This window comes from Scomber scombrus, chromosome 8 (genome assembly GCF_963691925.1).
Source record: "Scomber scombrus chromosome 8, fScoSco1.1, whole genome shotgun sequence".
Lineage (NCBI taxonomy): Eukaryota > Metazoa > Chordata > Actinopteri > Scombriformes > Scombridae > Scomber > Scomber scombrus.
This window is the reverse complement of record NC_084977.1, coordinates 14,594,108-14,621,859: the sequence shown is the minus strand read 5'-3', so window position 1 is coordinate 14,621,859 and position 27,752 is coordinate 14,594,108. Positions and strand designations below refer to the sequence as shown.

Sequence of the window (27,752 nt, the reverse complement as noted above, 5' to 3'; positions counted from 1 at the left end):
CTCAATCTGCCCTGGTGTTCATGTTTAAACACACATCAGTCAACAGGTGACTGTACTGAGAGAGGCGCACTTCAGCACTAACGTCGTACTTACTTATCTACTACTTTGTATTTTCCTTGGACGGAAAAACCTGAGTGATTCGAGCAAAATGCCCGTAAGTGAGATCTTTTTATTTCTCTTTTTCTGGCGAAACAGTGTAAAATGTTAGGAATTGTTAGATCAGATTTTGAATCTGCACAATAGCTACTGTCGTGTATTTCTGTTATGAATCTAAAAACATAATAAAAGATACGAGAAAGTTTTATTAATCAGCTGATAAACAGGAATATAACATTAATTAGCCTTATTATTCTGTTATTTTCTGTATAGTTTGTTTATACGCAGTTGTTGTGGATGATGGTTGGACTTGCCTGGACATGTCTGTGCTCTAACTAGCAGTTCACCCATCAGACTGTAGAGGGTATCAGCTTGTAACTAACCACCATAGACTGTATGGCTAAACACTCAATAAGTAACAATAGCTTTGTTGTTTTAAAGGACTAAGTACATGAAATACAATATTTTTTTAAAACACAAACAGAGGTATTATGATAAATGTTGAAAAAATGTGTGCTCTCCATTACAGCTGGCTAAGGACCTGATGCACCCCTGTCTTGCTGCTGAGAAGGGAAGACACAAGAAGAAGAGGCTGGTGCAGAGCCCCAACTCCTACTTCATGGATGTTAAATGCATGGGTAGGCAGTGTGGACCCTTACTGTACTACACATCTCATTTACACCACGGATTTTGTATATTTTTTAGCATTAATAATGTTTTTGCTTTAAATTCTCTTCAGGCTGCTACAGGATCACCACCATCTTCAGCCATGCCCAAACAGTGGTGCCTTGTTCTGGCTGCTCTTTAATCCTCTGTCAGCCACGAGGGGGCAAATGCAGACTAACTGAAGGTGAGAAATGTCAAACTGCTATCTTACAGTTTATTTTCATAACTGTATAAATTGATGGATGATGGACATGATCCAAGACAAGTTTTTCTTTTTACTACAAGCGTTACAGGAGTTTTGACCCTACATGATCAGATTACATTTAGCCCAAAAAGTTTTCAGGTCCAAGTCCTGCTCATTTTACCTGCAATGTGATGCTTAGTGTTTGATTTTTGTCCATCTAGGATGCGCCTTCAGAAAGAAATATACCTGAGCAGAAATGTGCCAAAATACCCATGACCGGGAGCAGCATGGATCACAGATACATGAGCGAGAGCCTCACTGTCCTGGATGTTGATTGTACCCTCCAAAGCATATTCTTAGTAGGGAAATCCCCTCTGCATCTGGATAATGTGGAGTGACATCTCACTTTTCCATTGGGGCTAAAAAAAAAAGGGGCGGAACAGGAATGGCGCTATGCCAGTAATAGATAAATGAAAATCATGTACCTACATTTTAAGTCTGCTGTGCTTAGAATAAATTGTGTATCAAATTGACATGAAGAGACACTTTATGAAGAATAGTCTTGACCACAGCAGTTGCAAAGTGCACAAAAACTAGAATCAGTCAGGATTTCTGTAAAACATTTATTAGGTTGACATAGAGAGGGGGGGGGGGGGGGGGGGGGTGTTGGTGAATGAAATATTTCAAAATGGTCTCGATCAAATGTGAGAAGCTTATCATGGCCCTGGCATGAGATGAAACCATGATGACCATCACAAACAAAAATAAAACATTTTAAGAATTTGTTGTCCGTGGTATGAGTGTTCTTTGGTTTTGAGAGTTCCCCTGGCATAAAGAAGTGGTGTAAATGAAAGAAAAAAAGAAAAAAAAAATCAAAAGCAATACAACTTTCCACATACCTAAAATTATTCTACTATATACAATAAGTATCCATGGTTGATAAAACTTAACTGAGCTTCCAGTGGTTTGGGGTTTAGCTCGCTCATGCAATACCATATATTGTAAATCTAGTAAATATGGGCTACATTATGGCATATTGTTGGCAACGATGCTGACGGTGTAAATAGTCAGGTAACGCTTAAGGAAAGGTACTGCAGGTACGATATGCACAGCGCTCAGGTTCTGCACAGGCTGCCACACCTGGAAGGTGGTAGAAAAATGTTTTACACTGCACTGTAAATATTCTGCATGTCTTCTACATGTAGGCTTCATAATCAGGAGTTTGCAGAGTAGGTGTTACTTTTAATTAAATGTAAAGAAGCCTGGAGTAACTGAGCAGCTACAGTGACTTGGGTAATTGTCACTGAAACCTTTCCATATGGTCACCTGTCCATTTGACCGTAATGCTGTTTAAACACAAACACGTAGATTTAGGAGGATACTGCTGAGACGGGCACAGAGAAGTCAAATGTCTGTTCACTAACTTCATATGACCACTGGGTGGCACTTGAGAGCCATGCTTAGGTAGACTTGAGTAAAACCCAATGCCATCTGTAGCCTATGCATTAAAGTAATTGGACAGGCTTAATGTATGTGCACATAAAAAGTCAAATTGGGCCAGTTTAAGCAGTCTGGGGTTTCTTTGGGTGTATTTACTGCCAGTTGTTTCTATTTAAGTGGTCAAAATCATTCCAGGAGAGAATTTCTGCAATCACAGCTGGAGATACAAAAGAAGCGATGGGTTTAAAATGACTTCCCATCATACACGAAAAAAAAGAAAAAAGTTGTGCCTTAGAAAAAGAAAAAAAAAACATCAAGGGACAAGCATTAAGTTAATCCCCCTTTACGCAGGGAATAGAGATTTTACAGCTCGAAATGTGGAATGGAGTCGAACATTAATGGAATGTTACATGACGATCTCATCCTCTCCAACTTCCTCTCTGTGTGTTTATAAGCTGTTCAATTCCTGCAGGGTCTGGTCCAGGACTTGATGCATGCCCAGATTTTCCTCTTTGGCATGTGATAGTTTCTCTGGAAAGAAGAGGAAGAAGACAAATGACACAGTGAACCCTTGACCATCTGCAGATAATACAGCTAACACAACTGTCATGTCATGCTAATTCATTCTCCTTTGCAGATCCGACAAACAGCATCCCTTGCAAAACTGCACAGCAAACTCTTGTACTGGACAGATGTTTTGCATGACTGCTTTGGTTAAATTGTGCCACATGCAAAACATTCAACCACACTGCAGTGTATTTCATGCCATAAACTGCTGACTTTCATTCTCTGCCAGGGGACTGTTAGGTGAACACAGTATGGACTTCAACTTGGAGAACTTTTGCACACTGTGTGGGGTAATTTGTTGCATTAGATTAGATTACATTGAAATCCGAATGTACTTTATGAATAGTATTAGAAACCATCATAAAAAAAGGTTAGTTTAAAAAACCAGAGGAGGGTTTTAAACGTGTCAAATGGAAGGCAAACAGCATTAATTCACAACAAAACTAAGTAACAAGAAAATCTCACCTTCATAACATGTCTTGCTGATAATTAGATGGACTATGAACAGTAACCAATTACATAAACTGTTGATTACCTGATCAACAGTGCATGGCACTGTACACTACATAGCTGAAGTTATGCATCAAATGTTTTGCTACCCTATTGTACACCAAGCTATATATAAGTATGAATATAAACAGCGAACAGGGAGAACAACAGAGAATATAAGCAAAGAACAGAGAGACAAAAGCTGCTAAGTAGGAAAGAAAGGCATCTTTAATTATCTTTTTACACAGTGAGATGGACAGAAGGCATATGATCCACAGAGAGAATGTGGAGAGTCTGAGCAGGATAAAGATGCACAGAAGTGAGAAGCAGAGAGAGAGAGCGAAAAATGCCAGAACATCTACAGAGATGTCATGTCATTGAGGGCATGGTCCAGCTCCTCACTAATGGCCTTGTACTTCAGCTTCTGAGCATACAATTCATCTGGAGGTCAGAGGTCGACAGGAAGTACAGGCAGGTGTCAGGGACAGCAGCGACACAAGCAAGCCGTAAAGCAGGCCGAAAACGAGAGACAAATGGAGGAAAAGAGCAGAGGGAGGAGAAGACAAAAAAAAATTAGGTCAGTCTTTTGAAGAGATGCAGAAATGCTAGGAAGAAAAGAATGATGCGTATCTATTTATGCGCACAATTCCTTTTTTGCAGGGCGAGCTTTGAGCATTTAAGCCTGTTCTGAACGTCTCATAAAAGCGCTCCAATAACTCTATAAACACAGATGCCTGTGGTTCAGCAACTAAATAATGCTGACCCAAAAACATCACAGCACATTCTGTCCTCTTTGCAGCTGACATGGAATAGTTGTCCTTCAGAAACAAGGGTCTTTTATTAGCTTGTCTTAGGTAAGGAGTTTCCATACATTTGGCAGGAAACCCTTTCCTTCTCCACAGAAAATATTTCCAGTGTTGCAGAAATAGGACACCCCTTCTGGGATCTATGTTAAACTGAACTATGTAATTGTGCATGTGTGCATTGAGATGTTGGCTCCATCAGAATTAGAGTAAGCCCATGACTTACAGGGAAGTACACTACTATTGGCTTGTGGTTCACCAACAAACAGGTCTCCTAATTACTAAAACTAAAGGCATCCTTAGTTCCAGATAATTGTTTTTTTCATAAAGTTGCAGACTATGTGTCATGCCACTGACTGATTGAATATTTAGCTTTAAAAATGTTTAAAAATGTGAGTGGCACTGATATCATACCTTCCAGGTCATCAATGGATTTTTCCAGTTTGGCCACTGTCCTTTCTGCAAACTCTGCACGGGTCTCAGCCTGACAGCAATAAAGACACAGTGAGTCATAACTCAGTAAATTTAACATATAGGACTGGAATACTTTTGGCTTTCACAAGTTTTTCTGTATCATTAAAGTGTCCTCATTTATGTGTGACATTGCTGATTTGTGTCAGTCTGAAAAATATACCAAAGTCAACAGAGGGAAAAAGCCTTTTTTTTTGCTGTAGTGAAATCTGTGAATCTCAAAGTCATTATCTCACCTCCTTCAGTTTGTCAGTCAGAACTTTGATCTCCTCCTCATACTTGTCTTCTTTTTCTGAGTACTGTAAACAGACAGAGAAATGACATTACTAAATCAGTGGCAGAAATACAAATACAAGCTCAAACAAGCTGCGTTAAGCTCTTAATGTGCAACACATGAACGCACGTCAGTTAATATCCAATGATTGTAATGGCTCCAACAGCTCTGTCACCACTCTGCTCCACTTTTTAGGAGAGATGTGTAAGAAGGGAGGAAGTGGCACGAAAAGAGGCCAGGTGTTGGTGGGAACAGGTTGTACTGCCATGCCAACCATGGCAGGCCTGACTAAACAAATCAAAAGCATGTATTGCTAAAGGAGAGTAGTCATGTGGTGAGCCTGGCATGCTGTCATACTGCATGTCTGTGCCTGGGGATGAATGCAGCCAACAGGAAGAATGTGCTGCAGGTCTCTACTGGCCGCTGGTGTACAGCCATTAACCTACATGTATGAAAAAACATAATCTGTGGCCAATTAGTTATGTTGTGGAATTATTGTTTGTTTGGAGATGATGTTGAGTTGTTTTTTTCCCCCACAATTACATATCGAAGGAGTTCAGGTCTTGAACTCTTGTCAGGTTTTCATCTAAACGACCTGAGGGGAAAATAAATGGCTGTTTTGTAAGTAGGGTCTAATAATACACAATTATAATGGAGGTACTGTGAAACAATACTCTGGGGATGTGGTATCCCTCCCTAACAACAGCTCACCTAAATGACTGTCCACTGAGCCATTAGAGCAGCCCAAATGATAGGATACAGGGAAGTGGAGACCAGGTCCAGCCCCTGGTGCATACTGTTGGGTATATTTAAGTGTGTGTTTGCAAAAGAGAATGAAAAGAAACTTCATAAACAGTCAAGCAGACTCGTCGTACTATTAGCCAATATGATTAGATTTTACCACTGATGCCTCTTGATTAGATTTATTTTCCTTTTGGCAGGAAAATGTGTTGTTACAGTGGGTGAGTGCATCTCAGCGTGTTTTTTCCACATTATTTGTGACTGGTGTAAATATTTAGCTTACAACGTTTATTTTGAACATCACTGAATAAAAACCGCTACATTTCTTGTGTGAAAAACTACAAAACATGAAACACAACTGAGGATAGTGCCACACATATTACTCTCTTGCTACCTGACACTCACCTTCTCAGACTGGGCTTCTAAGGACTTCAGGTTGTTGGTCACATTTTTCAGCTCCTCCTCCAGGTCACTGGCTTTACTGCGGAGAGACATTCAGATATATGCTTAGGTTTGAATCAAGGGAGACAGGTGAGGGCCCGCGCATTATGTGTGGTTATGTGTATGCTTTTGTGTGTTCCTTGGGTTTACCATTCTGAGAGCTCAGCCCTCTCTTCAGCTCTCTCCAGCTCTCCCTCCAGGATCACCAGCTTGCGAGCCACCTGGGACGAAATTTTTGGACTTTAATTCAATTCAACACAATCAGAAAGACAGAAAGTTATAGAGTAAAAATTCATCAGTGGTGGAGTGTGTCCCAATTAAGAATGTAAGCCCACTTCATTAGCTCTAATTGTCAAAGTCTCACCTCCTCATATTTACGGTCAGCCTCCTCTGCGATGTGTTTGGCCTCCTTCAGCTGCATCTCCTGAATCTCCATCTTCTCCTCATCCTTCATTGCTCGGTTCTCTATCACCTTCATCCCTCTGATTGATTACATACAGATAAGTTTTCAAAAGACTCACACACAGGAAATCATATGCTTAAATGCAAAAAATAAATGTCCAATACTGGTATCTAAAAAGAAAATCAACATTAATACTAATTTAATGTGAAACTAACCGCTCGCTCTCATCTGCGGCCTTCTCAGCCTCCTCCAGTTTCTGCAGTGCCGTGGCCAGCCTCTCCTGGGCTCGGTCCAACTCCTCCTCCACCAGCTGGATCCTACGGTTCAGAGCTGCTACATCACCCTCCGCCTGGGAGGAGAAATAAGGTGGGGGAGAGAGAAATTTAGTCATTCATTCAACTTTAAATTATCCAAGCTAGTCAACCCTTCCCCCCCATTCCTCTCTGTAAAACAGGAAGAGAGGGAGAAGGCACAAAAAGGGCAGCAGAGGGACAGGAAAAAATCCATGGCTTGAACAGAAATAGGGACAGTCAAAAAAAGAACAGTAACATGAAGCTTTATTTTAAATGTTTGTCCAGCACAATCAACACTGTGCCACACATTAAAATATATGTCATATATATATTTAATTTGCTATTTTGTATGTTTTGATGAGCTTTTCTTAAATACAGTGAGAGGACAAATGAGCTTATAAAGAATGACTCAGATTACTTGTCGACTGATTCTCCATTTCCAGGACCACCACTACTATCAAGACGCTCAACATCAATTTCTAGCTTCCACTATTTTTAAAACTAGACCATTACTGGTTTTTAGAAAAAATACTTAAAAATTCAGAAGCTTCAGAAATGTAAATATTTGGCTTCTTTAGCACTCTATGATAATTAAATATATACATAGATAATATAGAGAAATATACATATACATAACTAAATATCTTTTGGTTGTGGACTGTTGGTTGGGACAAGACATTTCCTTTGAGGACATTATTTGGCTTTGGGAAACAGCGATCAATATTTTTCACCATTTTCTGACATGTTATTCACTACTAATCAATTACTATGAAAATAATCCACAAATTTGATCATGAAAATAATTGTTAGTTGCAGCTCTATTAAATTTAAGACATTTTTCCAAAGTTAGGAAACAGATTGTATTACTTTTCACCTTGGACTTTCTTCCATGTTGTTTTGTGTTTATGACAAGTCTTACTACTGTATATTACACTTGTATAAGTGTGTTAGCGGGGAAAACAGTAATATTGTATTTTTTCAGTTATTCACTTGCTTTAATGCTTTAAAGAAAACTGTTACACATAACACATTCTTCATATATACCTTTAAGTACAATCACCTGAACATAACCCTGGTGCTATCACTACAAAGAGATATTTTGCCTTATCACTCAGTTCTGTCTTTGTTCTGTACAGTCACAAGTTCATGCTAATTTTCAGCCACAGCAAGACTGAATCCACATGAAGTCGTCTCACAAAAAGTGAACTGAAACACATTCAGTTCCATCTGTACCCTGTGATACTGTAATCTTATTCTTTTGTGCTCTCTGGGGCGGCTCACATTTCACGAATCAATAAGTGCGTTTTTAGCTGATGAATAATAAGTGAAACAGAGACAATTGGAGGTCCTCGGAGGATCATCTGTAGAAGCAGAGCCTACCTGTAATAAAACGACACAACTAACGACTGCTGAGTCTGGCTGGAAAGTGTAATCCTTCATAATATCTGAAGATCGCAGGACTTTAGATATGAATGAAACGATTATGAAAAGTCAATTTCCGGTGACTGTGAATGCACAACTGGGCTGAGCAGGGAGGACAAATGGGCTTCTTCTCCTCTGCGCTTGGTAAACAACGGCAGAGAGGAAAAAAGAGAGCTAACAGACAACTACACAGGCATTTCCTCTCAGTTGGCCAGGGAGTTTGTCCAGCCACCACCTAGTAAGGCGCATTCAAACCAGAAACCAGCCCAAGCCTCCATGATTTGACTCAATACAAAAGCAAACACAAAAAAGACTATGGGGCAGCTTAATATAACTGCACTTTTGAACAGTTCATTGAAAATGCGAGTATTCGTATTTTAACCCTTAAAACAGAGCAGCTGAGAATTTCCTAAACAAACAGACATTATTCTGTGCACAGTTACAGGGCAGCAGTTAGTAGGTCAGTGACTCATTAGCTAGTCATTCAGTCCAGAAGTCAGTTTGCCAGTCAGAGCAGTAGGCAAAGTGTCTGTCCCTTAGTTCACAGGTTGGCGAGTCATCCTGCTACACATTTGGTGAGATACAGTTGCTAAGAGAGACAAAAGAGGAGGGCTGGCAGCGAGTGCGAAAGGTAAGGCGGGAGAGAGAAACTCAGTGGAAAGCAGTTATTAAGTCTGTTTGTGTTGAGAAGAAATAGACTCTCATTCCATTCTGTCATAGACTCGATATGTCAGGAAATGAAAGCATGGTTTCCTGCTTGTTGGCCCTTGACACAAGCCTCATTTTTAATTGTTTAAGATTTTCTCCATGTCATCTTAAACTGCTGCTGACTTGGTTGGAGCCAGTCAGTCTCTTTCTCTGTCTCTCTCTAATTCTCTCTTGTTTCTTTTCATCCTCTCCCAGGTCCTGCCCTACTGCACCCATTGCTACCAGGGGAGGCTGCTGATATGAGACAGGAAATGTCTGTCGAACTAGCGTTGACGTGTGTTAAAAAAGCCGGCACTTGATCGAGGAAAACATAACCCAACATGGAATGAATGAAAAGTTGTAAATCGGCCCGACATCTTGAAATCACATCAGCAGCGTCCTTTACACAGGTCTACAGCTGTCGACACTGCATCTGGCTGCTGAGAAATGTTGAACAGAATTAAACTGGAGCCTGAAATAACAGATATCCTTACTTCCTGAATCCTGGGTGAAGCAATGCACTGTGGAGAATACCGTCTGTGCACAAACAAAACATGCTATTCATGAGCTTTAGGTCAGCTACACTGGGCACATCAGACGCTGTAATGCACTTCCAGACACGCACACAAACACACACTGCTAACATGCAAACAGACACTCTTATTCTGTCAATCTCTACCTCTCTCAAACATACACACACATAATTACCAGCTACAAACTAGGCTCATTTCCTGCCCAGTTAAAGGTTGGTTGTCAAGCAACACACAAACCAAACTCTTAGTTGATACCACTATGGTGATGGTATATCTGCACTCACTATCAAATGTGTACAACCTGGTGTCTATCTGTCATCAGATTTATTTAAGCAGAAAGGGGGGAATCCCATTATTGACAAAGACAGCCTTGTGTCAAGTAAAAAAGAACCTACTCTCATGCCTCTAATTCACTGAGCCATGTCCACAGAAGAGCTGAGCCTTTCCTGTAAATCCTCAAGATACTGTCACATAAACTAGAAAATCGTTTGACCTATGTTGGTTCAGCCAGGATACCAACACGAGCTGCACAGAAATCATTAACAGTGGATTGACAAACCTTTACTACAAGAACACATACTAACTTTTCAAATGAGGATCTTGACAGAAAAAAAAGTGACAGGAAGTGAGCTGCCCACATCCTTTCATTTCCTCTCGTTCTTTCTTTCAGAGCTGGTATTCTCTGTCTCCCTGTAAACGTGCCCCTTCCTCAGCACCCACTTTGCATTCTCCAGCTGCCAAGGACGCACGCCGCCTTATATGGTAAAACAAACTATGGAGAATGTTTGTGGTGGAGTATCAGGAAGATTGTGGTGCACTCACACACACACACAAAGTTTGCACAGCTATCCTTGTAAGGACACTGCATTGACTTCCATTCATTGTGGACAGCCTAACCCAAAACTAACCATAACCAATTCATGCCTAAACCTAACCTTCACCTAACCTCAATTCACACCTTACTAGGGACCTTCACCAGGACCTCAGAAACCACGTTTGGGTTTTTGTCCCCATGAGGACTACTGGTCCTGACAAGGTCAGTGTGTATACTGGAAAAAGTCCCAAAGAGGTAACAAAAACGCACACACATATATACTGCACAATAGCCACTTTGCTCTTAACATAGCTTAATATAGCACAGTGCTTTCTAAGGTTAGTGCCTTTAGGGTATTTAATGTCAATTTGTCCCCACTTAGTAAACAGTTCTGCAGCCTGACTTAAAGATACAGCACAGTTCTGCTGGGACTGGTTTAAAAAATACCTGAGTGTATTACATGTATTAGAGACAGGATCAAGGACAAGTGAAAAAGGGATCTAATTACTAACTGATTCCAGGGCAGTGGGCTAATGAGCTGCACACTGCATTTGGGGTCCAGGGGAAGTTATTCCTGACACTGCTGCTCGCTACCCTCAATGTGAATTTGTATGTCTGCAAGTGTGTAATCTTTTCCCATAAAGATCTGGCATGCAAAGATGGCAGCATACAGTATGGGACAGCCTGTCATGGAGGTATGATATGTAAAAGAAGGTTGTTAAACTTCCAGGCAGGTATCACAATGAGCTCTCTTTAGTAATCTGTCGCCTTTTCTCTACAGTGTGCTTTCTAAATTACCCACAGATCTAGAGTTGGTTTGTTTCCCAAACTATACCTACTAACTGTTTAAAGTGAAGCCAAACTTTTCTGGAAACTTCATAAGATTCAGACAGATGTTTGTTTTCAGTTTCTGTTGGAACTTACATAAACCTTCTTGAAATTTTTTGGAAAACAGCAAAGGTCTTGAACTGTGTGGTCTCTCAACAAATAGAGGGCAGGTGATTTTAAGTATCCACAGGTCAAGTAAACATCCTAGCAATAAAAATGTTTATATGCTTCTTTCAGCCACACTAGATGCCATTTCCACTCTGCAGTACTAGCACAGACTTGCTATCAGAGGCAGACAGCCTGCTGTTACATGAAGCAATGACAAAAACACCAACAATTAATTTTTCTAACCGAATCTGCCCGCCTTACAGGGAAAAAATGCACCAATAAACAAAAAGCAGATTAACTTGTTGGATTTTAAACCCTAACACTGATATATATGTTATAAAAGCGCAACATAAAATACATTTCCACTCTCTAATTGCAGCTTAATGACTTCATGCCAGCACTGACTGTACAAATATATTCTCCTCCTTGCCTGAACTAAATTCTGCAACCTTGGCCTGAATAATTAGTAAAGCCACAAGCCACTAACATGGGAGTGTTCCCCAGAACGCCAGTAGTGACTGCCGATATGCATCAACATGTGTTATATTTGGAAAGCTGAGCTATTCCCAGGGAGAAAGTCCAAAGAAAATAGTAAAACCAGGAAGCAATTCTTTCCACAGAATCTGCTGGAGACTGCTAGAGGCCCAGCAGAAAACCACAAAAAACAGCAAGCAGAAGACACCTTTAGTTCATTTTGACAAATCGAAGAGCTGAGGATAGTTGTGCTTAAGAGAAAAGGAGAAATTCACCAATTTTACACATCAAAGTCTGTTCACAGGTCTTCAGGAGCCATACAGCATTTGTGAAAAAGTTGTGTAAATGGCATTTGTGGCTCCAGAGGGAGCAACATAACATCTGATAAACTGCCATAAGTGACATCACTTGAGGTTGTGTCAGCTGGGAATGAAGAAGTTTGAAAATGGAAAAAATATGGGAGTTTGGCATTAGAAAGAAGTGAGGTTAACAGACCAAGGATAAGTAAGATAAATACATGGTATAAAAAAGAAGATATGTCTGTTTTTTCTGCTTCTTTTTTATCCTTTTTTTATTGAACAAATCATCAAGAGTCTACATAATGTTATAAGAGTGCAGTGCTAAATCTGTGAAGTCTTATAAGATGAGCTACTATTTAATCTACTTCAAATGAACTGATGTGGACATTTAAAATGTGTTTAAAGTGAGTTGAACACCACTAACTATAATATTAAATAATGTAGAAACTTTACAACCAGTGCGCACACTAATCTTCCTGTTGATCAGGGCTGGAGCACAGGGACAGGAAGTGTTGGGAGTAGAAGTACAGGAAGTGCTGGACCAGAGTCGGCAGACGACATCCTGGGAGGGGCAGCGGGAGGGGTGGGGGTGGGTGTGGGTGTGGGGATGGGAGGAGGCTGCTTCTCAAGGCTTATTATACCTCGGTTGAGGTTTGAGTCCCACTTCTCCTTTTAATATGGTTTTAGATATAGATCAGTAAACCACATACTGTATCCCTGCATGCTATGTGGTCAAATTATCACCATGACTACCGTTATGTTTTTCATAGACAGCATGACTGTACCAAACATGATCAGCCTTTGAAAAAGGAAACAAATGTTTTTGATTTTGTGCATTTTATGGATTTTTGTCATCATTACTGATCATTGGTGATATATTTTATTAATAAAGTCAACAAACCACAAGTGGTACCTGGTTTATCTGTGCTGCTCTCACAGAGCTCTCGGGGTCATACATGAAGCAAATGATTCAGACCTCCGTGGACCCTTCAAACACCAAGCCAGCATAACTACTGTGAAAACTGAACAGCTCATTAAGAATTAAAGCTGAAGATAAAGCAGGTATATAAGCGTGTCTAGGCTGTGTCATGTCTGACAATGTAATGTTACAAAGCCTTAAAGCATTATTGAGCGGTTGAGTAACGTCTCCAGAGGCGTCAAAAACCACACTAGTAATAACATAAAGCAATTACGTTTCATTTTTAGTGCGAGATGTGGTTGGCTTTTTTCTTTTGCCTCCACATTTTCAAACAGTGATTCATTACCTTAAAACACTCAGCACGGGTCCAGTTTTGATCTCCCCGTTCTCCGATGAAACAGTTTTTGTGCTAAGGAATCACTCCAGGTTGCTCTAATTATTCACATATGGGACCACACCAGTCCGCCACACAATAGCACTGCTCTAGTTGACTTTGAAAGCACAGGGATTAAGATGTGTGACAGCTGAAAATGCTTTTACTCATTAAGGGTGACAGGGGTGAAATGGAATAAGTCTATTCCAAAATGTGACATAGCTGCTCTGAAGCTCGTCATTCCTTATGTCTAATATACAGAAAGGTGCAGTCTGAAAAGTCCAATTTGGCAGCCAAATTCTGAATTCTGCATGACAATCTTAAAATATATGTAGTATATGTTTTGTGTTATACTCTTGTAGGAGCTGTGTCAAGTGTCTTTAAATTGTGGGGTTTTGTAATTTTATGAATAGACTTTTTTTTGCCAACGAAGTCTGTGCATGTGTCACTACTCTCAGCTCTTGTACAGATACTGTTCTCACGCCCACCCCTTACATGCAATACATAGTGGCCTAATTTAACATAAGAAATTAATGAAGAGGTGTGTGTCTTATCCCAAAATAGGAAGAGGAATATGAACAATATGTTCAACCAGAGCACTTTTTCAACAACCATGCAGCTATTTTTGAAATCTTGCACCACTTCATTCCTCCATTATCTCTACCTGCGTCAATGCACTTGAACTGAACTGACTTCACATGAAAAAAAAAAGAAGTATTTGAAGAAAAGCGAAGAAGTACTGATGCAATCATACCATCTCCCTACTTAATAATTAAGTCACAGTGGTCAACAGATGGCTCCACATTCAAACACTTGGACTGTCTTTTAACATTATTACTAAAGTCACTTATGTCAATATAAAAGCTCATATCAGAACAATTGTCCTCAAAAGCATAGTAAACGCCCAATTGTCAAATTAAAAAGGTAGCCCTGTTATCTAATAGGCAGCCTGTAACAAAGGGGTAAGTCCTACAACAGGCCTGCTCCTTTCATCATCTCAGCTCCCATATCTTTACAGCCACACCTTCCCCTCCCACTCTCCTTGAATCTCCCTGCTTGTCCTGTCATTAACCAGCTCCTATGCAAAGGATATGGCACCGTACGCCATAAAAAGCAGCATGTGAAACAAGTCAAGACTGTGACCCAACTGTGCTGCTAAGCAATTTTCTGTACTATTCTACCTTTTTCTGTGTGTAGCTATAAAACCCTGATGGGGGCAGAGTCAAGAGACAGGCAGGTGACAGAGCTGGGTGGAAACGGATGAGTCACTTGCGACACTTGAGCGAGTCTGGTTTGACAAAACCACACACGTTTGTGGAACTTCAACAATGACTTGCCCTAATTACAGACTTGGGTGTGCAACTGTTGCTGATACTGTATGTCGAAAGGTAACACATGAAAGTGTTTTTAAATGTATTTTTGACCCCCTAATAACAGAGAGGGCACACCTTTAGCCTATACCCTTTATTTTCCTGCCGTCAGTGGAGGCAGCTTCTGCTGGCACACATCCATTCTGCTGAAGTGCCACTGAGCAAACCACCAGGAGAGAGAAAAGTGAACATTTCCACTAAAGCTTCACAACATTATCCGATGAATCTGAATGTAGGCAGCTCTCAAAGCTGATCAACAGCTAATTAAGTGAAGCATTGGCCATGATTTGCAGTAATGGGAAGAAATTTGGTGGATCTAATTGATTATAAAAACACACATTCAATGCTGTCTACGTGGTCCACATTATTCACAGTAGTTTTACAGAGGCCTGTGAAACAGACAACACTGAGCATGCGCACAGACCTGCAGAAATCCAAACTTTTTTTCATTACAGACCAACGCCTTGCATTGTGGCACAATCACGCCCGCGAATGAATCAATGACATGAACGCATTACTTTTTAGAGCCACAGAGGCGAATAAGAAGAAGTTTTATGCGTGACAGATGATATCTGAGCGACAGAAAAGAGCAGGATTGTGAAATAGAGAAAAGACCTTCCAAAAAAGAAAAAAAAGAGGATTTGACTGTCTCACTTTCTCTCGGAGCTCCCGTTCACCGTCCAGCTCTCTTTGCAAGACCTGAGCCCGGTCCTCTGCGTCGTCGGCCTGCTGCTGCAAACACTGAATCTTCCTCTTCACAGCATCCAGAGAGTTCAGACTTGCCATTGTTGACTGTTTTGTTACTTAATTTAAGACTACAGGTAGAAAAATCAGTAAAGACTATTTCTGGGTTGTGCAAAGAAACAAAACGCAGGATATTAGCCCTGCCGCTTATTTGGTCTGTTCAGATTTATATTAAGACGCAGAAAAAGGCTTAAATCGTTGTTTTGAATAAGGAAAAACGGATGTCCGTCCCGAGCCAAAGTCTTAAGGAATGTAAAGGAGTCGTTCAAGTGCAACAAAAGTTATATAACCAGGAAGTGAGAGTGTCCAGGTGTTGTCCAAATGTTTCCTCTGGTCGGTAGGAATGAAAAGTTCATGAGCAGTATTGAAAGTTGTCCGCAGGAATGTGGCAGTTTGTGTCCGGACACTTACAGTTTGAGGAGGAGGATTGAAAAAAGGCTGCGCGGTGAGAAGAGACGAGAGCGCCAGACTGTGGAGGCCGGAGGAGGAGAGACATGATTGGGACGATGAGGTCAGAGAGGGCGGGGCGTGTGTTTGTGAGCGTGTGTGTGTATATGAGCTGATTTTTGGGTCAGTGCTAGGTTTAGGTAAGTGGTGGTTAGAGTTAGGGTAAGTCTCCAAGAAATGAATGTAAGTCTATGTGATGTCCCCAACAGTGACCTAGGTGTGTGTGTGTGTGTGTGTGTGTGTGTGTGTGTGTGTGTGTGTGTGTGTGTGTGTGTGTGTGTGTGTGTGTGTGTGTGTGTGTGTGTGTGTGTGTGTGTGTGTGTACAAAAGCTGATCCCTGTGACTGATGTGATCACTGCTATGAGACTTCAAGAGGAAAAGAAGGAAAAGAAGGAAAAGAAGGAAAAGCATCAGGATGAATGGCTTTCACTTAGTGTTCATTGTTTAGACGTCACTGACAAACTTCAAGCATTTCAATCTCGATTTGAGCTCAGTTTAAAGTTTAAAGATCCCCTCCAGACATTTTTTAAGATGGTTCGATTAACTCATTAAAATCCTTAAAATTACATCTGTTCCTTCTCCCTCATTAAAAATTAGGGATAGTTCACCCGAAAATCAAAAGTGCATATTTTTCCTCTTACCTGTCGTGCTGTTTATCCATTTAGATTGTTTTGGTGTGAGATGCAAAGTTTTGGAGATATCGGCCATAGAGATGTCTGCCTTCTCTCGAATAAAATGGAACTGGATGGTACTCAGCTCATGGTGCTCAATGCGCCAAAAATACATTAAAAAACTCAACAGCAATGTCTCTTTTTCAGAAATTATGACTGTGAGCAGTTTCTGTAGGAACTATTTTCTTTCTACCTAACTACACCCACCAATCGTCTCACCACGCAGAAGGAAGCATGCATCTCATCATGGTTGACGGGTGAAGTTTGGAAACAAATCACAAATCATGCAAGTAGGCCCAACCCTAAAAATTGTTTTTTCAATGAGCTCAGAGAAACTTTCCACTTTTTCAGCAGATGAATATGAAAACAGCCTTCAAGTGTCAAAGTCTGCACATACATCATTCTGCACAGTGACGCTCAAATATTCAACTGAAGAAAGAAGAAGATACACATACTTTTAAGGTTTCACCCAGCATTTGAGCTTAATATGCAATATGTGTCTGCTTTTTACAACATGCCATATAAGATGTATCTGTGGTTCCAAACCTGGACGACTGGACCCTCGAATGGGACGCAAGATGAATCTGGGGTTGTCGTGTGTTGCCACGAGACAACATTTTCTCAAATATTTTCTTTTTTCTTGTAAAATGCCAACAACTTTAACTTCTTAATGACTGTAAATTAATCACAGAATGAAACATAACTTTTTGTTTAAGATACTCAAAGATCACACAGGAGATATGTGAGCTTCAAAAGTCAAAAAGTTTGGAAACCACTGATTTGCTACAATATGTATAGTGCTTGACCAATGTAAAAGTCAGCATTATCTTCTCACAGATATACTTATACAAAAGATCAGTGTCACCATATCAGTTTGTTCACCCAAGTTTATTTTTCAGCTTTCAAATGGCTGTCTCATATTTTGACCACAAGCCTTTAATAACCAAATTTAAGAGATCCTTATCAAATAATGTTTGTTTATGTTTGGTGTATATGTTTTTTGTTTGTTTTTTAAAGACACTCAGCCAATATATTGTTAATGGTACTGTCAAATATAAATATTAGCATTGCTTTTAAAAATCTTGTATCAGTTGGGCTATATAATCTTATATTAAAATAATATATAATCCTATTACACAATGCTTACAGTTAGAGAAATATTAGAACTCAAGTTCATGGCTGCACAGTTACATTAGTTAATAGTTTACACATAGTTTTAGCCATCACTTTTTGTTTGGTACTTCATCTTTACTACAATTTTAAATGAAACAGTAATAATAAGATTGTTTTTTACAAAACGCAGGGCTGAAGAAGATGCCAAATCTACAAACTGCATAATATGATTGTATTTATCAAAATCTTGCCTGTATTGTCAGATCTTAACTGTTCAAGGAAAAAAGTAATGCTTTTAAAACAACATAGTCATAGTCAGTTCATAGTCAGTTTAATTTGGCTCATGTTGGTATTTCAAAGGTTGTAGGAATGTGAGTTTTCGTCAAACCTGTTTTCTCTGTCACTGTTTATAAGCAGTGGTACGTCATTGGTATTTCTGGTGTTTTGTTTTTCAGTAAACTAGAGTTTAAGACACTTTATTTAATATCTGACCAGTGAATGAATGAAACATTTGACATAAAACCTGCAATGAACTAACCACGTGTTTAGTCACAGTATTGATGCTTATCTTTATGATTTACATAATTGACATAATTTTGCTATTGACAGCCCACTTACCTTTAGGAAAATCAGTTTTATAGCAAAAATTTATATGTAAAATATTATTAATGAATGTGAATTCATGAATGTATATTTGTGAGGAACTCTGTGCAAGTGTTTGTCTTGTGTGTGTGTGTGTGTGTGTGTGTGTATGTGTGTGTGTGTGTGTGTGTGTGTGTGTGTGTGTGTGTGTGTGTGTGTGTGTGTGTGTGTGTGTGTGTGTGTGTGTGTATGAGGGGGGCAGCAAACATACATAATTTACCACCTGCCTGTTCATAGATGATGTTTGCTATGTGGGTGTAAATCAGATTTATGATCCATCTTTCATGTTTCACTGATAGCCCTGCCTGTGTTTACCCTCTCTCCATTTCCCATTCACATGATCTGTCTTTGAGCAAACAACGTTGGCTAGAAGTATAAGCCAGCAGATCTCAGCTCAGTTCAGCCCAGGTTGAGCTCAAATTCAGTCTTGCTGTTGAGTGTGTGAAGATGAAAATCTCTCACAATCAGTCTGTTGATTGGGCCTCTCTGTCTGATTTGCCCCTTGCACCGGAAAAGTTGGAAGCATTGATTTTATTAGACACAGGAGTGTGGGGCTTTCTGTTTGCCTTAGCTGCATTCCTGACATACCAGAGCCCCCGCCTGCTCTCTGTTTTCTCTGCCCGGCTGGCCATCACACCACAGTTTCCCCTAAAAAAGTAATTGTTGCCTTGGAGAGTGGTGCTATCCATACCTGCACTAAGTCTATACGTGGTGCCATACTCTTCCACTCTCACCACCTTTCCTTTTATGCAGCCAGTGTCCAGATATTATATGATGGTACAAGACTCCCAAAGACAGACTCTTTGTCTGATTACTTGAGCTGGTAGTGAACTGTGATGACCTAAATATCAGCAGAATCACAACTGCTTGCTTGGCTCACGGTTCTGCTTTCCCAGCCCCCTCCAGGTTTCCAATCTGGTCGCGCTTACTGTGTGAATTCAGATGCGTAATGACTTGACTGCTGCCTCTAATAAGTGACATGTGGAAAGGGAATTCCTAAAAGTTGAGTAGAGCAGTTTTAGTGGAACGAGATTTTGGAGCCACTGTCACAGTATATACATCACAGCAAACATCCTTTTTTTCAGTGGTGGATGTAGCTAAGTACATTTACTCAAGTACAGTTCTTTACAGTTTTGAGGTACTTGTGCTTTACTTAAGTATTTCAATTTGATGCTACTTTATACTTCCACTCTGCTCCACTATATTTCAGAGGGAAATATTGTACTTTCTACTCCACAACATTTATTTGACAGCTTTAGTTACTTTTCAGATGAAGATTTGACACAATGGATACTATAAAAATCTTTTAAAACACAACACAATTGTTAAAGATGAAACCCGTGGTTTCCAACCATTTTGTCTTTGGATGTCTTACAAAAAGCGGTGTGTGGTCGGGGCCACATTTCAGATGTCTATGAGTTGTTAACAGCTCCACAAAATAGTGATTTTTCCCTTTAATATTCTCACATGGTTTCATTTCTATTAAATTTTCAATATCACCAAAAATCAAAGATTAGAGAAAAAGTCTAAAACCTGAAAACAGATAATCATCTCACGATCCCTCAGATTTATCTGGTGACCCTTTGGAGGGGCCCGACCCCAAGGTTGGGAACCACTGAACTGAAGTAGCTAACTGTATATAAAGTGGTTTAAACTAGCTCCACCTCCAGCAGCTACAACAGTAACATGCTGCTTAAACACTGATGCTTCACTATTCATAATCTAATGATGCCATACATAGTAATATACCATTGAGAGGGACGGAATAAGTACTTTTACTGTAATACTTTAAGTATGTTTTGCTGCTGATACCCATGCAGGAATTTACTTGTAATTACTTATTTTTACATTGCTGTATTGGTACTTTCGCTTCAGTAGAGGATCTGAATACTTCTTCCAAAAAAATAAAAGTTGGGATGCTTCATTTCTCTTCCCTGATACTACAGCACACCCAGCTACACCTACTCACACTTAAACCACAACTTCAACAAGCACTTTTTCCAGGGGCCCACTTGACCCACTTTACATGTGTTGCTTCTCAGAACTATTCTCAGAGTTTATTTAATCACTGTGTGAGGATAATCCAGCATGTCTCGGCCTCAGTCTCAGTGTCTGTATGTCAGACACTTCCCTTTTCTTTGTGTGTAGTACAACACTGCATTTCCCTGGGATATCCTCCACAAGACTCAAACAATACAACATCTTGGTGGCAGCTGGGGAGATTTCTTTTTCCATGAAGCTTTTTCTCTGCACGGTTTGTTTAGTAATCTCATTGGAATGACTTACTGCATTCATTCTAATGTGTTGTTATTGAAGTGGGATTTCACTGATAAATTGGAATGAACAGGATTTTAGCCCTATCTTTGGTATTAATGATTCCCTAATAAGGACCTCTATTTTTGTGCTTTGAATGGATTTGAGTTCCCTCTGCCCCTCTCTTTCTCTCTCTCTCTCTCTCTCTCTCTCTCTCTCTCTCTCTCTCTCTCTCTCTCTCTCTCTCTCTCTCACACACTCACACTCATACACACACACACACACACACACACACACACACACACACACACACACAAATAATCACACGTACTTCTACACACATGCACCCAAATGATAGAGGAACCACAACTGACAGATATACAGCAGTGTGGTCTGCAGTGTTGCCGACAATATAAAATATGATCTTTTTTCCCAGATTACAACTGATTAGCCACAGAAGAAATGTAAGGTCTAATTTTCTGCTACATTTAATTACTGTGTATACAAAATGCCCTCACAAACATGACAACGAGTTTGTGTTTGGCATAGAGGACAAAGTCACTCTATTATAGTATGATTGCATAATTGATTCATAGGCTCCCTATATGAGATGGAAAGTGTCTCACAGCGATGGTACTTGGACTAGCAGAACCTGGAGCATGCAACCATTTATCCATTAATTTTAGATAACTATTTCAACAGTTTATTCGTTACTTTTAGCTCAATATATCAATTGTTATTATTTTACTTTTAATCTATTTCAGCTGTTTATTTATTACTTTTAGTTAACCATTTAAACTGCATTACTTTAAACTAATTAGACATCATATTTAGCAAACTTTTTCAGTTTATCCATTATTTTGAATTAAAATGTTTCAATTTAATATTACCAACACTACCCATCTCAGTCATTTATCAGTTTAAGTAAACTAACTCTCTCGCTAACTAGTTTTCAAACTTTCAATTGCAACATGTGGTGACAGCCAGGTGACTCAGGTTTATTAGAAACTTGATGATTATTGTACATTTCCTAATCCTATGCTATTTATCTTCCTCCTAAATGAAAATATGGTAATGCATTATTTTTAACCAGTTTCTTTAGTTGAATTTAGTTGAGTTAGTTAGCTGAATTTTCAATGTAACAGAAATACTCCCTTGGGTACATGCATGGTTGGAAAACAGAAAACACAGGCCTACAGTATGACCCGTTTGCATTTCTGTCATCCTAAAACTGCTTACACAAGAATAATTATATAACATTCAGTCCATGTTTTTGAACTGTCATATTTTACATTTATACAATGTTGACATTTCTGACTTGCATTCAAGTCTCAGAAGTGAGCAGTAAAACCCTGTAAGATGGACAGAAAACATGAAGACAGTGCATTTTGTTACTGTAGAATGAGTGTAGGGAATTTGCATGATGATAGTGGTCTGTTAACCTGTACTGCTCTGGTTTGCAGGACCTGAGTGAATGTGTGTGTGTGTGTGTGTGTGTGTGTGTGTGTGTGTGTGTGTGTGCGTGCGTATGTGTGTGTGTGTGTGTGTGTGTGTGTGTGTGTGTGTGTGTGTGTGTGTGTGTGTGTGTGTGTGTGTGTGTGTGTGTGTGTGTGTGTGTGTGTGTGTTTGGGGTTACAGTTTATCCATGTGCTCATCTTTCAGGAGTGGCTGCACAGGAATGTGACGGTCTCTGAAGTGCTCCAAACCGTTCACAGTGCATCAAAGTAAACCCACAGCTGGTGCTGGCTTAAAAACACTCCAGCTGTGGAATAATTGGCTCTACTTTTCAACAGGGCCATGGTAACGTGAGTGTGTGTTGATCGATGTCAGGATTGGAATGAGCAAGTAATCAACTTTCAGGAAGTAGAAGCCTCTTCTCATGATAGTTTTGCATGTCCAATATTCAAACTCAATGTGAAACAGAGCTGTCCCATTATTGCTGTATATAAAAGGTGGTTTCTTTTCATATCTTCAGTCAACTGAATTGAAAATCAGTTTATGCTGATCTCCTGACTCTTTGTGTGTGTAATATGTGTGTGTGACTTTTCACTCACGTCTGCAGCCTTCTTCTCAGACAGTTCCAGTTTCTCCTGAGCATCTTTCAGGCCCTCAGAGAATTTATCCAGTTCATCCTCCGTCATCTTCATCTTTTTTTGGAGGTCTAGCAGTTCCTCTTCCAGCTACAAAAGAAAACACTGTTAGTCCAGTGCATTACACTGTATCTGGTCATTGTCTTTGACCAAAATTTTTATTATTTGGATTCCCCCCCACCACCCCCCCCCAAATTAACCCTCCATCCTGTAATGACCAGTTGTCCCTGCAGACTGAGATTCGTGTTACTATTTCAATTGGAGAGGAAATCTATTCCAACCACTTTGTTTGTTGAAAATACCTCTAATGAATACATAAACTTCACTCTAATAAACAAAGGGTCAATATACTGAAGTCGTTGTTTACCCTCAAAAGTTTCAAAAGTTTCAAATGTTTAAACCTTGTTTTGGTTGAATGTGGCTTTACTTTCTCATTGTTTTCAGGTTCTGCAAAACGCACTGTTGTATGTGTGATAGTTTTAAAAAAAAAAATTAAACTAAGCTCAAGGTGACTTATTACACCAAATATTTGATGTTTAATATGTGATCATCACATTCACAAATATGTGTTGCTTTGTTTGACAAAAACTGATGAACAGTATCTTATCGTGACCTTATTTTTGGGGTCACTTACACCTCAGACAGGTCTAACTCCCTGTTCAAACTCTTATGAACAAACTATATAAAACAAACATACAAATTATTTGGGATTTGGGATTTGGGAAGTGTAGTGCTCCGTAAGAAATACTGTCAACACCAATTGTAGATATAAAGTATATGAACATCTGTATTTATGTTTTACAGCTGAAACCTCAAACCAAAGTAATGTGCCATTGTACACATTTGAAACATTTAATCATTTTAGAATAAAAAAAATAATTGTCATGAAGTATTAAGGTGATAAAGCAAGTGTCATCAGGAACCCAATCTGAACATTATTGGAGAAGAAGTCAGTGATATGAGGGAAACGATGGATCAAATACATTTGAATTTCTTTGTTTTTCATATGTTTGCCATGTGCAGTCAAATAATGATTCTTTCTGAGGGGACATTGTTGAGGACAAGGTGTTTAAATTCAAACTGGTGATAAAGCAGCAGTGGCTGATTTGTAAGTCTAATTACATTTATGATGTTTGGGAACGCTTAAATGGTAATGGTTTACTACCAGTCTCTCATGACATGGACCCTGGTATGCAGAGCCTAATCCTCTCTCTTTCTCTCTCTCCCTCACACGCGCGCACACACACACACACTCTTTGAGTTAAGTGTTCCCCTTAATCAGTGTTCCCCTGTGAGCCCATGAAGTACGTCTGATAATCCAACTGAATTCCACACTGTCATCCTCTCCTGCGTCTAAAAATACAGCTGTTATCAGTGAAAACACACAGGCGCCTGGGACCTAATGTGAGAGTGTGTGTTCAATATCCCAACTTGTGTGCCTATACTGTGTCCATTTGCATGCTTGTCATGTGTGTGCTTAGTCTCTTCTGTGTTGGATACACCTGTCAAATGGGCTGTATGACAGATGCCCTATTAGCGCTCTTTAGACTGATGCTGGAGGGTTGGATGCGATCACTTTTTTTCCTTCCCTCAGACCAAAGCCTGATCCTGGGTGGTCTGATCAACTGAACAGGTCAACACCACCTTCAGGGGCTGTGATGATTTCTGTTAGAGCTCTCACTGAGCCTCACTGTAAACAGTGTTAATACAGACCCATTGTTTTTTGCATTCAGCTCATGTTGCTGTGGTGTGGTGACTCAGGTACTTCTCTAGACTATATTGGTGTCAGATGGTTTGTTCCCATGGAAAAGTCTAGTTTAGCGTTGTGTAGCAATCAACCACTTTGTATAGAAGTGAGTGTTTTAAATTAAGGATGCTTCAATTTTTCAATTTTTTCCTTACTGAATGGTGATTTTTTTTTAAATTAGCTCTATATATGTGAAATTTAAATGGCTTTTAATACCATTTGTTCTGATACCAAAAAAGCAACTTCTGCTAGTTTTGAGAGTTTATCCTGAGAACCTGTCCTTGTAAGGAGTTGTTTCTGTTTCACATACTGTCACAAACTTTGTTGAATTTACCATGAAGACTCGGTGTCATGCCAAAACCAAACTAAACCCACTTCAAATGTTTCCAAACTGCAATACAGCAAAGTAAATTAGCTGTGAGGAATGTAGTATAAATAAATGTGAAAAGTGTTTGCAGACAGTATTTCTTGAAGGTATGTCTGGTATTTTATCAATGTTGCGATTAGCTTAAGAAGTTGATAAAGAGAATATCCTTTAAGGAAAATCAAGAGCTTGTCTTACACTGGGTCTGAGTATTTCTTCTACAAGAAAAAATATTCATTTTATAAATGCATTTTTAAAAATGTAGTCCTTCAGTTGCAACTGATCAATGAGCCAAGAGGTAGCGAATTGTTCCTTTGCTGTTTTCTATCTATCATTTCTAAGCCAACATATTGGCCAGTTTAATACCCAATCAAAAACTCTTTAATGTTATATATTATTTTATGCATGTGCTCTACTGTCATTGACATCACTTCTAATCCATCCATCCTTTCCTTTTTTCCCTTTTTCTTCTCCTCTTGTATTCCCACCTGCTTGCATTTGTCCTCTGCTGCCTTTTTGTCCGTCTCTGCCTGCTCTGCACGGTCGATGGCGTTCTCCTTGTCCAGTTTCAGCATCTGCATCTTCTTCTTGATGGCCTCCATGGTGTCTGATCAGTTGGATTTCCCTCTCTGAGATGATAAAAAGCTTCAAAAGCTGAAGTCTTGTCTCCTGTTGTGCTGAGATGTAGGAGATTCTGTCCTGCGTGCAGCAGTGGAGGTAGGCTGAATCCAACAAAGCTGCAGAGAAATGGAGAAAGAGAGAGAGGGAGAGAAAGGGGGAGAAAGAGAGAAGGCGACAGAAAGAGTTGTGAACAGAGATGTAGAGTTGAGCCCTATATGGGTAGTCATTTAAAGTGCAACAGAACCTGCCTCCAGTCGCTGATCACCTCCTCCTTCTCGCATGTTCTCACCTCCCTCTTTCTCTCCATCCTCTCCCTGTGTCACTCCATCCATCCCTCCACTCACCACTCTGCGTCCACTCCATCCTTACTCACTGACTATCTCTCGCTTTCACGGACACAGACGCACAAACATACACACACTCCACCCTATCAAACCACTCATCCAAGGTCTTTCTAAGGAATGATCTGGCTGCTCCGCTCCACTCACTCAGTCCTCAACCGTGGCTGATCTCCTTATTTGGGTTGCTGAAGATCAGACAGGAGAGAGAGAGAGAGAGCAAAGCACAGGTCCTGTTTCCACATTTAACCTCGTGTCAATGGATAAGAGTCCCGCTGGCATGAAGGACTTCACACTTGAGGCCTTTAAGAGTGTTTATATTAAAGGATGAGAGAGTGAAATGCAAAGTAGAGGGAGGGAAAATGTAAAAGTTGTAATGTCAAAATATTGAGGCATTAAAGCTTGAAGGTGTTGCCTTGTCACATGTCCACTGTTATTTCAAAGAGACTTAAATAAACAAAACAGAGGCCATGATGTGGTTAGAAATAACAACCCAAAACAATCTGGTGTGGAAAACAGATGCCAACAGAAATATTTAGGGATTCAATTGGTTTTTTTTCAAGGATTAGTTTTCACACTGTGCAATTCAATTCAATACTTTGTGACGTAGTTGGATGCTATTGCACAACTTTCTCACTGTGTCTCTATCACCTCATCACTAACGTGTTTTGTTTTTATGGCTATGTGATGTAATTCAAACCGCTTCTGTTTGCTCAGTTCAAGTGTTATCAGGGAGAGCAGGACAAAAATGTTTCTGAAGCTTTGAGAAGTTATGAAACACCTTCTGAAATTTAAGCTCTGAGTTCTGTGCATCTGAAATTTGAGTTCGTTGAGTGAGGGGTGAAACCAGACTGAGAGTTTTTTGGGAACAATGGAGACCAGTGTCAGAAAGAAAGAACAAGAGAGAGAGAGAGAGAGAGAGAGAGAGAGAGAGAGAGAGAGAGAGAGAGAGAGAGAGAGAGAGAGAGAGAGAGAGAGAGAGAGAGAGAGAGAGAGAGAGAGAGAGAGAGAGAGAGAAAGAGAGAGAGACAGAGACAGAGAGAGAGAGAGAGAGAGAGAGAGAGCGAAAGATGTAGAAAGATGGAAGGCCCTGATGGGAGAGGATCCAAATCACAGCCTCTGTGTATTGGCTTTTAGCATTTTGGCAGCTGCACTTCACCAGTCTAACCAAGTTAAAAATAAGGGACATCGCTCAGATAGCTGGTAAACCAAAAAGTCTGTAGAGGGATTTAAAGAGAAATTACTCTGAAGAGCAATGGAGCAACACACTGCAGCTTCAGTCTGCAGATACTGCTGATGAATACAACAGTTAGTTTCAATAGTTTCCTTCATCAGCTCCCATGAAACCTGACCAGTTTTCTTTTTATTTATTGCTTTGTCCACTCTTGTGACATGGCAGGTCAATAAAGAGACATCAATTGGAATTGTCTACATTACTTAAAAAATAAGTCACCAATTATCGATAATGATACTAAAATCCATAAAATACACAAAATTGACAGCATCTGTTTCCTTTTTTGAAAGCTGCCATGTTTAGTACAGGCCTGCTGCCTTCACAAAACATAACGGTAGTCATGGTGATCATTTGACTACATTGCATAGGGATATGGTATGTGGTCTACTGATCAGTTCCTTTTCTTCCATTAGTGGTAACTCTAAAACTTAGCCATTTATTTTTAATGAAGGGAAGTCTGCTGCTACAATGAGAAAATATTTTTTAAATGGGGCTACTAGAACAGGGAGGTAATTTTTGAGTTTGCTATAATTGGACCATACCATAGTTTACATTGTCTAATAGATAAATCTGTGAATGCAATCTCCTTTGAAAGTATTCGATTTACAATCCTCATTTCTATTGTTAGCTATGTGTATATATGCAGGCCATAATGCTTGACTGCGACTGTCCAGTCTCAGCTGTAACATCTAGCTGTTACATAACCACTGGAGCCATAATTGCAGTCAGGAATGTGCTTTTGGGTATTATCAAATGCAAGACACTGCATTTTATATATGAACCCCTACAAAGA

At 39.8% G+C, this 27,752-nt stretch overlaps 3 protein-coding genes across 7 annotated transcripts in view; 2 read left to right on the top strand and 1 right to left on the bottom strand.

Annotated features, from left to right (window-relative positions):
• Positions 1 to 27,752, top strand: part of ccl25b (chemokine (C-C motif) ligand 25b) — a 133,698-nt gene that overhangs the window by 76,961 nt on the left and 28,985 nt on the right. The gene's annotated exons all lie outside the window — the stretch shown is intronic.
• LOC133985318 (small ribosomal subunit protein eS27-like) lies at positions 47 to 1,732 on the top strand. Of its 2 annotated transcripts, none has more exons than XM_062424918.1 (4): positions 47 to 154; positions 635 to 734; positions 836 to 946; positions 1,168 to 1,732. In XM_062424918.1, the coding sequence occupies exons 1-4, from the start codon at positions 149 to 151 to the stop codon at positions 1,194 to 1,196; spliced, it is 246 nt and encodes an 81-aa protein (XP_062280902.1). In that variant the 5' UTR covers positions 47 to 148; the 3' UTR covers positions 1,197 to 1,732. The 2 variants fall into 2 exon arrangements, with proteins under 2 accessions (XP_062280902.1, XP_062280901.1); XM_062424917.1 differs by having other exon boundaries at positions 626 to 734.
• tpm4a (tropomyosin 4a) lies at positions 1,228 to 25,368 on the bottom strand. Of its 4 annotated transcripts, none has more exons than XM_062424913.1 (9): positions 25,255 to 25,368; positions 22,620 to 22,745; positions 6,791 to 6,924; positions 6,537 to 6,654; positions 6,323 to 6,393; positions 6,137 to 6,212; positions 4,953 to 5,015; positions 4,660 to 4,729; positions 2,237 to 2,917 (listed from the first exon to the last, which is right to left on the bottom strand). In XM_062424913.1, the coding sequence occupies exons 1-9, from the start codon at positions 25,366 to 25,368 to the stop codon at positions 2,835 to 2,837; spliced, it is 855 nt and encodes a 284-aa protein (XP_062280897.1). In that variant the 3' UTR covers positions 2,237 to 2,834. The 4 variants fall into 4 exon arrangements, with proteins under 4 accessions (XP_062280896.1, XP_062280897.1, XP_062280898.1 ...); XM_062424914.1 differs by lacking the exon at positions 2,237 to 2,917 and adding an exon at positions 2,965 to 3,883; XM_062424912.1 differs by lacking the exons at positions 22,620 to 22,745; positions 25,255 to 25,368 and adding an exon at positions 15,350 to 15,923 and having other exon boundaries at positions 1,228 to 2,917.

Bases quoted from the DNA above. Each gene is read 5' to 3' on its own strand.
- LOC133985318 (XM_062424917.1), top strand. The intron at 735-835 runs GTAGGCAGTGTG...AATTCTCTTCAG, and splicing joins CATGGATGTTAAATGCATGG to GCTGCTACAGGATCACCACC. The intron at 947-1,167 runs GTGAGAAATGTC...TTGTCCATCTAG, and splicing joins CAAATGCAGACTAACTGAAG to GATGCGCCTTCAGAAAGAAA.
- tpm4a (XM_062424913.1), bottom strand. From the start codon at position 25,368: ATGGAGGCCATCAAGAAGAAGATGCAGATGCTGAAACTGGACAAGGAG. The intron at 6,925-22,619 runs GTGAGTGAAAAG...TTCTCCTCCCAG, and splicing joins CTGAGAAGAAGGCTGCAGAC to GCGGAGGGTGATGTAGCAGC. The intron at 5,016-6,136 runs GTGAGTGTCAGG...GTCTGTTTACAG, and splicing joins TAGAAGCCCAGTCTGAGAAG to TACTCAGAAAAAGAAGACAA.